We start from the raw sequence: 13,150 nt of genomic DNA on the forward strand, positions 1-13,150 counted from the left end.
TCAGATGATCTGGAGTATCAAGGAAGACATTAAACAGCAAAATCAGACAATGAAAGATCACTTCGACAATGAATTACGCAAACAAATCCAGGAAGCAAAGGATCAACTATACAGGGAGATAGAGGTTATAAAAAACAAACAAACAGAAATCCTAGAAATGCAGGAAGCAATAAACCAACTTAAAAACTCAATGGAGAATACTACCAGCAGAGTAGAACACTTAGAAGATAGAACATCAGACAATGAAGACAAAGTATTTCAACTGGAAAAGAACATAGACAGCTCAGCAAGACTGTTAAGAAACCATAAGCAGAACATCCAAGAAATATGGGATAACATTAAGAGACCAAACTTAAAGAGTCATTGGGATACAGGAAGGTACAGAGCTCCAAACCAAAGGAATGAGCAGTCTATTCAATGAAATAATACGAGAAAACTTCCCAGACTTGAAGAATGAGACAGAATCCCAAATCCTAGAAGCCTACAGGACGCCGAATGTGCAAAATCATAAGAGATCCACACCTAGACACATTATAATGAAGATGCCCAACATAGAGAATAAGGAGAGAATTTTAAAAGCTACAAGAGAAAGGAAGCAGATTACATTTAGGGGTACGCCAATCAGGATAACAGCTGATCTTTCAACACAGACTCTGAAACCTAGAAGATCCTGGAATAACATATTTCAAACACTGAAAGAAAATGGGTTCCAACCAAGAATTGTGCATCCAGCGAAATTAAGCTTCAGGATGGAAGATGAAATTAAAACCTTCCACGATAAACAAAAGTTTAAAGAATTCGCAGCCAGAAAACCATCTCTTCAAAACATCCTCGGCAAAACATTACAGGAAGAGGAAACGGAAAATAACAATGAAAACCAACAGTGGGAGGTAGGACAGTAAAGGGGGGGAAAATAATCAAAGAGGAAAAGAAACCATGTTTAGTAACAGAAATAAACAAATATGGCTGGAAGAACAACCCATATCTCAATAATAACCCTAAATGTTAATGGCTTAAACTCACCAATTAAGAGACACAGGCTAGTAGAATGGATCACAAAACAGGACCCAACAATATGCTGCCTACAGAAGACGAATTTGATAGGAAAAGACATACATAGGCTGAAGGTGAAAGGTTGGGAAAAATCATATCACTCATATGGACTTCGCAAACAAGCAGGAGTGTCCATACTCATATCAAATAAAATAGATTTCAAGCCAAAGTTAATCAAAAGGGATAAAGAGGGACACTACATACTGCTTAAGGGAACCATACACCAACAAGACATAACAATCAAAAATATTTATGCCCCAAACAATGGTGCAGCTATGTTCGTCAAACAAACTCTTCTCAAGTTCAAGAGTCTAATAGACCACCATACCATAATCATGGGAGACTTCAACACACCTCTCTCACCACTGGACAGATCTTCCAAACAAAAGTTGAATAAGGAAACTATAGAACTCAATAACACTATTAATAACCTAGACCTAATTGACATATATAGAGTATACCACCCAACATCAAGCAGTTACACTTTTTTCTCAGCAGCACATGGATCCTTCTCAAAAATAGATCATATATTATGTCACAGGGCAACTCTTAGACAATATAAAGGAGTAGAGATAATACCATGCATCTTATCTGATCATAATGGAATGAAACTGAAAATCAACGATAAAAGAAGGAAGGAAAAAGCATACATCACTTGGAGAATGAACAATAGGTTAGTGAATGATCAATGGGTTATAGAAGACATCAAGGAGGAAATTAAAAAATTCTTGGAGGTTAATGAAAACACAGACACAACATATCGGAATCTATGGGACACATTGAAAGCAGTTCTAAGAGGAAAATTCATTGCTTGGAGTTCAATCCTTAAAAAAAGAAAAAAAACAACAAATAAATGATCTCATACTTCATCTCAAAATCCTAGAAAAAGAAGAGCAAAACAACAGCAAAAGAAGTAGAAGGCAAGAAATAATGAAAATCAGAGCTGAAATTAATGAAATCGAAACAAAAGAAACAATTGAAAAAATTGACAAAACTAAAAGTTGGTTCTTTGAAAAAATAAACAAAATCGACAGACCCTTAGCCATGCTAGCGAAGAGAAGAAGCGAGAGAACTCAAATTACTAGCATACGGGATGAAAAAGGCAATATCACAACAGACACTTCAGAAATACAGAAGATAATCAAAAACTATTTTGAATCCTTATACTCCAATAAATTAGAAGATAGTGAAGGCATAGATAAATTTCTTAAGTCATATGATCTGCCCAGATTGAGTCAGGAGGATATAGACAACCTAAACAGACCAATATCAATTGAGGAAATAGAAGAAACCATCAAAAGATTACCAACTAAGAAAAGCCCAGGACCGGATGGGTATACAGCAGAATTTTACAAAACCTTTAAAGAAGAACTAATACCAATACTTTTCAAGCTACTTCAGGAAATAGAAAAAGAGGGAGAACTTCCAAATTCATTCTATGAGGCCAACATCACCCTGATACCTAAACCAGACAAAGACACTTCAAAGAAAGAAAACTACAGACCAATATCTCTAATGAACCTAGATGCAAAAATCCTCAACAAAATTCTGGCGAATCGGATACAAAAACATATCAAAAAAATTGTACACCATGATCAAGTAGGATTCATCCCTGGGATGCAAGGCTGGTTCAATATACGGAAATCAATAAATGTTATTCACCACATCAATAGACTTAAAAATAAGAACCATATGATCATCTCGATAGATGCGGAAAAAGCATTCGACAAAGTACAGCATCCCTTTATGTTCAAAACTCTAGAAAAACTAGGGATAACAGGAACATACCTCAATATTGTAAAAGCAATCTATGCTAAGCCTCAGGCTAGCATCATTCTGAATGGAGAAAAATTGAAGGCATTCCCTCTAAAATCTGGAACAAGACAGGGATGCCCTCTCTCTCCACTTCTGTTCAACATAGTTCTCGAAACACTGGCCAGAGCAATTAGACAGACGAAAGAAATTAAAGGCATAAAAATAGGAAAAGAAGAACTTAAATTATCACTATTTGCAGATGATATGATTCTATACCTAGCAGACCCAAAAGGCTCTACAAAGAAACTATTAGAGCTAATAAATGAATTCAGCAAAGTGGCAGGATATAAAATCAACACGCATAAATCAAAGGCATTCCTGTATATCAGCGACAAATCCTCTGAAATGGAAATGAGGACAACCACTCCATTCAAAATATCTTCAAAAAAAATAAAATACTTGGGAATCAACCTAACAAAAGAGGTAAAAGACTTCTACAATGAAAACTACAGAACCCTAAAGAGAGAAATAGAAGAAGATCTTAGAAGATGGAAAAATATACCCTGTCCATGGATAGGCAGAACTAACATCATCAAAATGGCGATATTACCAAAAGTTCTCTATAGGTTTAATGCAATGCCAATCAAAATCCCAACGGCATTTCTTGTAGAAATAGAGAAAGCAATCATGAAATTCATATGGAAAAATAAAAGACCCAGAGTAGCAAAAACAATGCTAAGCAGGAAGTGTGAATCAGGCGGTATAGCGATACCAGACTTCAAACTATACTACAGAGCAATAGTAACAAAAACAGCATGGTACTGGTACCAAAACAGGCGGGTGGACCAATGGTACAGAATAGAGGACACAGAAACCAATCCACAAAACTACAACTATCTTATATTTGATAAAGGGGCTAAAAGCATGCAATGGAGGAAGGATAGCATCTTCAACAAATGGTGCTGGGAAAACTGGAAATCCATATGCAACAAAATGAAACTGAATCCCTTTCTCTCGCCATGCACAAAAGTTAATTCAAAATGGATCAAGGAGCTTGATATCAAATCAGAGACACAGCGTCTGATAGAAGAAAAAGTTGGCTACGATCTACATACTGTGGGGTCGGGCTCCAAATTCCTCAATAGGACACCCATAGCACAAAAGTTAATAACTAGAATCAACAAATGGGACTTACTCAAACTAAAAGGTTTTTTCTCAGTAAAAGAAACAATAAGAGAGGTAAATAGGGAGCCTACACCCTGGGAACAAATCTTTACTCCTCACACTTCAGATAGAGCCCTAATATCCAGAGTATACAAAGAACTCAAAAAATTAGACAATAAGAGAACAAAGAACCCAATCAACAAATGGGCCAAGGACCTGAACAGACACTTCTCAGAGGAGGACATACAATCAATCAACAAGTACATGAAAAAATGCTCACCATCTCTAGCAGTCAGAGAAATGCAAATCAAAACCACCCTAAGATACCATCTCACTCCAGTTAGATTGGCAGCCATTATGAAGTCAAACAACAACAAGTGCTGGCGAGGATGTGGGGAAAAGAGTACACTTGTACATTGCTGGTGGGACTGCAGATTGGTGCAGCCAATTTGGAAAGCAGTATGGAGATTTCTTGGAAAGCTGGGAATGGAGCCACCATTTGACCCAGCTATTCCCCTTCTTGGTCTATTCCCTAAAGACCTAAAAAGAGCATGCTACAGGGACACTGCTACATCGATGTTCATAGCAGCACAGTTCACAATAGCAAGACTGTGGAACCAATCTAGATGCCCTTCAGTAGACGAATGGATAAAAAAAATGTGGCATTTATACACAATGGAGTATTACTCTGCATTAAAAAATGACAAAATCATAGAATTTACAGGGAAATGGATGGCATTAGAGCAGATTATGCTAAGTGAAGCTAGCCAATCCCTAAAAAACAAATGCCAAATGTCTTCTTTGATATAAGGAGAGTAACTAAGATCAGAGTAGGGACGAAGAGCAGGAGAAGAAGATTAACATTTAACAGGGATGAGAGGTGGGAGGGAAAGGGAGAGAGAAGGGAAATTGCATGGAAATGGAAGGAGACCCTCAGGGTTATACAGTGGAGGGGGTAGAGAGAGAGGACGGGAGGGGAGGGGAGAGGTGGGGAGGGGGGAGGGTGGAGGATGGGAAAGGCAGCGGAGCACAACAGACACTAGTATGGCAATATGTAAATCAATGGATGTGTAACTGATGTGATTCTGCAATCTGTGTATGGGGTGAAGGTGGGAGTTCATAACCCACTTGAATCAAAGTGTGGAATATGATACGTCAAGAAATTTGTAATGTTTTGAACCACCCACAATAAAAAAATTAAAAAAAAAAAAAAAGAAATGTGGCAGAACTTTTCTCACCCTTCTTGGGTGCGAGGGTCGGTGTCTCGTGCATGGGTGTCTTGCTACAGCGCCATGGATGAAGCTACGCTCACCTGTTCCTTTGTAATATAAACCTTTGCCCTGTTTAGGATAGAATCTTCCATGGAAGTGCCTTGTGTGTGTCCCATTCTCTTACTGTGCCCTTGGGTGTGGCCTACTCAGATGTCAGTCAACGTGCTGACAGTGAACATCATGAAGATACTCAGTCCCCTGAAACCTGACCACTTGCCTCATTTAAATAACTTCTCCTAGATAAAAGGGGTCAGCATGTGCTCTCGCTCTCTCTCTTTCTGTAGACCCTTAAGGTCAGAGGAGCCGTCACAGCGACCCCAAAGAAAAAGATATTTGTGTCTCTTGTGTGGTTATTTCATGCAGCCCAGTTAGCCCAGTTTATCTGGAGTGACCCCTGAGCCTTTTAGTTGCGAGAACTGAAACCCGGCAAAGGACTCAATAATCTGATGCAATCTGTCAATCAAAAGTTAAGAGGTGGCACCTGGGTGGAACTCTCTAGAAATTTCCCTAAGACCCCAAGTAGACTAGGGAATAAAGGGAGAGCAATCTTGCTCTCCTCTTTGAGATGACTCACCCTTTCCCTTGAGGGTTTTTTCCTTTCTTTCCTAATAAAATTTGCTGTTGTAATACATTTCATGTCTTGCTTAAAATCTTCTCATAAGAACATAGTAGTCTAAAATCAAAATGTAATCTCCTGGATTCCCCAGAATACCACCAGTAACAATTCCATAAAATTTTGTTCCAAATCATAAAAATAAGGTAATGTATAAAACAATCTTGTCTATTGTGATTTCTTACACTAAAATATAGCAAGTTTCAGTAACAGAACTTTAACCAGAACTCTAAAACACACAGTATTTTCTGTTAAATATACAGCTAATATGAGATAAAAGAATTTTAAAAAAAGGTAGAAAGCAAACATAAAGAAAGTATAAGTAAATATAATCTTAAATTTTCATATGCTTTTCCAGGTCTGTCACCGCCACATTTCTAGGAAGTCTTAAATCTACCTTGTGCGTTGTTAACTAATGACCAATAAATAGTTAAGGCAGAGAAAAAGAGAGAGAGAGAGAGAGAGAGAGAGATGCATTTTGAGGAACCTGAAATTTAGGAGGCTTTACAGTGTTATCCATTGATCAGATAATGAAGGTCATGTCAGTCTAACAATTCTGAGAATGACCAAATTACTACAAACCACCTTAAGATAACTAAAAAGATACTATCCTTACAGACTTCCCCATAACCACACCTCACCAATTTTCTTTTAAGTGGAGAGTTGGGAACCCGAAAGTATACTTCTCACTTTCAAAGATGGCCTGATTTCTCTCTTAAATGTGTATTCTTTGCTTTCCTAAATAAATATCTGTCTATATTGACTGGCATGTGCTGCAGTTCTTCTCCAACACATAAGACAAGGATCCTTCTGGCCCTGAGTCAAGTTCCTCCATATCTCTGAGAAACCCTTGGACCCACTTCCAGAGATATCACTTCTGCTGTGACAAGATAGATTTGAACCAATGCCAAGTACAGCTGGATCCTTATTTCTCACAAAATTTTTTAAAATATATTTTAACAGGGAGTGATCTCAAAGGAAAAAATACACTGCAGTCTTCAAATTGGAATATGCATGCCCTGGGGTATACATGCCAGTTTTCTAAGGGATAAGGAGACTAGAATAATTTCCAAAGAATCAGTTTTCAGATCAACTTCCTAAAGGAGAAAAAAAATCCTCCAGTGGGGACTCTCCTTTCACATGGCAATTCACCAATTTTACAAATGAAAAAGTAAGGTTCCCAATCATCCAGAATCATAAAGCAAATTGCACTAGGGTTTAGATACCTCCAGAAAATATGAATGAAAAATATATATATATAAAATATACTTATATATAGTATACATATATATTATATATATGTATGTGTGTGTGTATATACAATCAAACTGGCTTCAATACGTCACCTTTTACAAAATGAAAAATGGATTTAAACAGTGCTCATTCAATATATCATCAAAATAATGCTTAATGAGAGACCTGTATGTGATTTGGGACCATAATTCAGGAATTTAAAGTACCAATGAAAACACTATAATACATTCCCACCATTTCTGTGTGAACTACAATATTTACATGTATAAAAATAAAATCTTCAAATAAAACTCAAACAGAACTGATGCTGAACTCTATCTTATCCAGCAATAAGTAATATTTATCCAGGGAATCTGAATTCATTTTTTTTAAAGTATCATCTATTTCATTAAGAAAATATTAACTGATGGAGATCTGGCTCAGTGGTAGAGAGTTTGCCTAGCATGTGTGAGGCTCTGGGTTCAATCCCCAGCATCACAAAAGGAAAAAAAAGAAAAAAAAAAAAAGGAAGAAGAAGATAATAAATGTGGACTTGCTGATCAGTATTTATAAACTGTGTATCACTTTTGCACTAGTAATAATAGTAATGATGAAGTCATTTCAAAAGAACTTATTGATTTGGCCCATACTTGCCACATGTGGCTATGAGCACTTGAAATGTAGTTAGTTCAAACAGAAATGTGCTCTCTGTAAAATAACCAATTTCAAAGACTTGTAAAAAATAAGAATGCAAAATGCCTCAGTAAACATTTTTATTTTGATCATATGTTGATATACAACTTTGAATAACATTCAATTAATTTCACCTGTTTCTATATTTTCCTGATGACTATTCAAATATTTTAATATGTATTCCATAATTGTTATGGTTTGGATATGTGGTATTCCCCCTAAACTCTTGTATAAATAGAAGAAAATTCAGATGTGAAATGAGTAGTTATGAGAACCTTTAATCAGTGCATGAATCCACTTGGGAGGATTTAACTGGGTGGTGACTATATACATGTAGGGTATGGCTAGAGGATGTAGACCACTGGGGGTATGCCTTCAGGGTATATATTTGGTTCCTGGTGAGTGGAGCTCTCTCTGCTTCTGGATTATTATGCCCTAAACTGTTTTTCTCCTTTACATCCTTTTACCTTGATATTCTGCCTCATCTTGGTCACAGAGCAATAAAATTGGAAGTCCATGAACTGAGACCTCTGAAACTGTGTGCACCAAATAAACTTTTCCCTCTCTAAAAGTGTTCTTGTCAGATCTTTTGGTCATAGCAGTAAAAAAGCTGACTAAAAAAAAATATTATATTTCTGTTGGACAGGTACAGTAAAATAATTTTAAATGTACATGTTTTGTTGCAGAAATGTATGAAGTGATTTTAATACAAGATTTTCAAGTACAGTAGTAGAGCACCTACTTAGCACACACACAAAAAAAGAAAAAGTAAACAACAAAATTTTAAAAAGCCTGTGTCACTGGCTAATAGCACTCATATTCATATCTGGTAGATTTGTGTTCAAAAAATGTTAAAATTTTGTTTCCAATTATCTGTTAGGGTTAGGAAGCTGGAAAAAGTGTTATTTACACTGCATCATTCAGCTAATGTTTCCAGTCTTGTCCACAGTGCTTTTCAAGTTTCTTAAGTTTGCAAACTCAATCTTACATTTCTTCCCATATACTTTCAAAGAATTTTTAACATACAGATATGAAACAATTGTTAATCGAGGAAATAAAAGCACACTACCTGGCCAAGCACATTGTAGCAGTGCTAATGATTTGCCTCCAGGAGCAGCACATAGATCTAGAGCCTTCTCCCCATTCCGTAATTCCAGAGCTAGTACTGGGAGAAGAGAAGCAGCATTCAGGAGATAGTATTTTTTCAGGTTACCAAACTGGTGTCTTTCTGAAGGCAAACGGTCTGTAGTTCTGCTGAGGTAACACTTTAGTGATTTAGGACAGTAGGGTAAAGATCCTTGAAAGAGTTGGTGATAGCCCTTCAAATATAAATCCATTTCCAGTTCAAAAGGATAATTGAATCGGTTGAGGAGGACAGCATATTGCCACAATGATGGAGATATCAATACATCCCTAGAAACAGAAAACAAAAGAAACACATTAATACCATTTTATATTATCAATGGGGTGACCATTGTTCTAAGTTTATACTTATCTCTGATTTTCAGAGACAGGATCAGTCTGACTTTTCCTTTTGCCTCATAAAGACCTGATATGATTCCATCAGCTCATGTTATGAACCTATCTTTATTTAAAGTTTTTATTTTTACTGTAGCTTTTTTTTTTAAATTAATTTTGACCATTAAAATACAATACTGAGTTTTCTGTGCCCCCCCCCCCCTTAAGTTCTACACAAGGGAAGTATAGTTTTAACTTTCCCTACAGAATAACTTGCCAAAAAATATGGCCTGCCTTTACAGGCAATGATAGTCAAAATTCTAATTTGCCTTTAGTCAAAATAGATTTTTGACTATCACTACGTGCACAAGAAAGTGTTTCACTTAGAGACAAAATTTAAAACAAGACTGTTAATATTGAAGGGAAAGGTACCATCATAAAAATATGTTTGAAGAAATTAGTATTAAAGTTTTATATGATTAGGATAAAAGATGTGAAAAGCTAATTACAGTGAACTCTACAGGAATGGAGTTAATGAGGTGATGAGTGGCTCAGAAGATTCAGATCCAAAGATGATTTAAAATTCACTCACAGACTGATAGCTCAGTAACCTGCTGACACCATGCTCAAAGAGGAGTCTATGTTCCATGGAATTAATTTATTGGTTCAAACAGCCCCAGGTTCAAATGCAGCTGTTTGGAGGTGGAAAAGATATCAGTGTGAATAAATAGCCTTGAAGCACTAAATGCGGGGAGGAGGAAGAAATACTGAGCAAGTTGATAAGCCTCCAATTAGGCTATTTTCCCCACAGCTATACTTGTTTACCTTGAAGTTTTTTCTCACAATAAATCCCTTTGATGTTCTTGCCTATAAAATAAAGCACAGAGGCTCTCAATCATTGTTAGAGGTCAGAACCTACCATAACTGACTTGCCCACTGAGTCCCGCTATCTACTTATAATTGAGTCTTTTCTTTATTTCTTGTATTTCTTATTTTTAATCCCTTCATAGCCCACATTTGGGAAAACTGAGTAAGTTATACAGGTTGTGTTCATTTAAAATTCATACACTAACTCTTCTTTAACAGGCACAAGTTTTATATTCTTATTTTTCCTTTTATTTACATTCTACTTCTCCATGTAACTTTATCCTAATATATTTTTATGCATGAAAACATTTTTTTTTGTCTTAAATCATCTTATCATACTTTTTTGGAACACACAGACACATATATATTAAATTTCTCTGTGGTATTCAAATAACTTTGGGATTCAGCTGTCAAAAATATTATTAGTATAAAATCGGCCAAAAATAACTTATAATTTTGATACTTATTAAACATAAGAAGTAAAAATTAATAGGAACTATAATGAAATGAGCTTTTGTTTTCATATACCTATAGACGAATATTACTTCTTGCTAGGATAAGTCAGAGTTCAATATTAATTTTATTCTTATTTTGTATTCTTATAAGAGTTGAGAAAAACCTTCACTTATATAAGTACATGAGAATTAAATATTTTGCTATAGCAATGTCTCCCACTTTGAATTCTTCCTGAGTTATATCCCCAAATCACTTAGTGATCCATCATCAAAAATATTTTATATGAATCATTAGCTGACAACTGAACTGGGACTCCTTTACTTTTGTTGAAAGCAAAACTTTGAAACTACCTGATTTGTCGAAAAATTTGCCACTAACTTTCTAAAAACATGACATGGAGGTGTCTTTTGTTGTTTATTTTTTGTGATGCTGGAGATGGAACCCAAGATCTTGCACATGGTAGGCAAACATACTACCATTGAGCAACATCCCCAGTCCCATCATGGAGGTTTGGTGTCCTGGAGAAATGCAATATAAAAGTCAGAATGGTGAAAGTGTGTTTTTCTTTGTGAAAATGAGGAAAGGAGAATTGTAGAAAGGCAAGCTGACAAAGGAGAATACCTGCTTAAGTAAAGAGGGGAGGTGAGCAATTTTCTGAAAGGATACACATGGAAACTGGCAATTTGGAAGCTGTCTGCTACAACTTGCTCATTCCTGCAGACCCTTGCAAAAGTCTGGATCAGGCTTCACTGCTAGTTTTACCTCCAATGTGGTAAGTCAGTATTTTCTTCTTGCTAACAAACATTAATTTTCTAAATACACAGTGTGCATCAATGATATGCTAGGCACATCTGTTTACTGATGATGATATAAAATTAGCTTATGTTTGAATTTCTAAGGAACAAAAGAAAATGTTAAGTAAAGATAACTAAAAGACAAATATTATAAGTAAAACTATGGCACAAGAGTTACTGATCTTTGAGAAAGACAATGAAATTATACTAAGGCCTTTTAGCCCAAGTCACACTGCCTGATTAACTACTTCCCCAGCTGGTTTATATGGGGACCACAACATTATTTTCTCTGTCTCCCTGACTAAATGTCCAGTGCCTAACCCCTGAGTCAATTTACAGAATTAGAATTTTATACATGGACCACTCAACTAATTGCTTTTGTTATTACTGGTGTTGGGAATTTTACATAGGGCCTCATGGATGTGAAGTATGTGCTCTATCTACACATGAAGCATAATTTTTATTTTAACAAAAGTCAAACATTTAAAAAATTAAATCTGTTAGGTTAAAATCTTGAAAATTGTATATTTGGACAATGCTTAGTATTTGATAGTATGATTTTTCATTTAACTTTTCTGTGACATTATACTTTTCTTTTATTCTCCACTCAAACTTTCTAATTTAAAATGAGAACAAGAATTTTATCTAGAAATGGCTAAGAACAATTGGCATAACCCTATAGATTTCAGAAAAAAATTTAAATTTCCATTGTTAAAAAATAGAAATTCCTCATTTCAGTGCTATTATTATCCACTAGAGGGTGCTCCAGATCATTTTAAATGTGTGGTCAGAAAATAAATTAATTTATGGAAATGCATCAAAGTATATTTAATTTTTATTCTACAGAAATTCTAATAATGAGGGCTGGGGTGGTGACTCAGTGGCAGAGCGCTTGCCTTGCACATGTGAGGCACTAGGTTTGATCCTAGCACCACATTAAAAACAAATAAACAAAATAAAGCTATTGTGTCCATGTATAGCTAAAAAAATATTTTAAAAAAAAGAAATTCTAATAATGAATTGATGACGCTATTTTTATTTGGTGAGGTTTCTTCCTTATTTCTCATACAAGGGAAATTTATGGCACTTTTGTTATCCATAGTACCTCAGAAAGGAAATTATGGGTGAGGATTTGTATTTCCAGTGAAGATGACAAAAGTCTAAAAATACTGGCTATAACGAGTCCCCCATATAACTGAAATGCATACATTTCCAAGGATGAGACCCCAAACCCTTCATCGTAGCACAAATGGTAGAAGAAAAAACATGGGATTATTAAGTCACAGGTCTGGATCTGTCCTAAGTGTGAAACATCCAGCAATGAATTGTTTTAACTTCTGAATTTAAAAGGGGCTAAAAATTACTGTAAGGATTTGAAAAAATTAAGGTTGAAAGTAGATGTAAAACTAAGCTAGAACAAAATAGAAATCTGAATAATAGTTGTTTTCTCTCTTCCTTAACCATCCACCCTCTATAACCTCTTCACAAATTCTGGTGATATTAACTAGGTATATAATTTCCCCTTCCTTTTATATGTGAACTATGAGTCACTGATACCAGAGTGAAATGTTTGGGCTTTTTTAAATTTTCAATAAAATGCACATAAAACTTTCAAAGTTCATAAAGATTTCCAATTAATCCTTCCCTCATAAGTCTATTTGGGGGCAGAATATATATACAGTGCATTTATGTATCATAACTGCACAGCAGTGCTTGGGGCATAAATAAATCCTCACTAAATTGTGAATAAGTGACTGCTTGTCCAAGATATTGTTTTTTCCTTGTCATGGAAA

The 13,150-nt window shown here is 35.5% G+C and overlaps 1 protein-coding gene across 4 annotated transcripts in view; it reads right to left on the reverse strand.

The window, feature by feature from the left end:
• Nsun3 (NOP2/Sun RNA methyltransferase 3) overlaps nucleotides 1-13,150 on the reverse strand; it is a 70,988-nt gene that overhangs the window by 52,507 nt on the left and 5,331 nt on the right. For 3 of the 4 annotated variants that reach the window (XM_046455375.2, XM_046455372.2, XM_058582916.1), the window contains one exon: nucleotides 8,852-9,195. In XM_046455375.2, coding sequence (XP_046311331.1) covers nucleotides 8,852-9,119 — 268 coding nt within the window. In that variant the 5' untranslated portion in view covers nucleotides 9,120-9,195. Of the gene's footprint in view, nucleotides 1-8,851; nucleotides 9,196-9,832; nucleotides 9,933-13,150 lie in introns of all 4 variants that reach the window. The other variant, XM_058582917.1, reaches the window with a different exon arrangement.

This window comes from Marmota monax, unplaced genomic scaffold, assembly GCF_021218885.2.
Source record: "Marmota monax isolate L192 unplaced genomic scaffold, Marmota_monax_Labrador192_F-V1.1 WCK01_AAM20220418_F8-fsc00053, whole genome shotgun sequence".
NCBI classification, from domain to species: Eukaryota; Metazoa; Chordata; class Mammalia; order Rodentia; family Sciuridae; genus Marmota; species Marmota monax.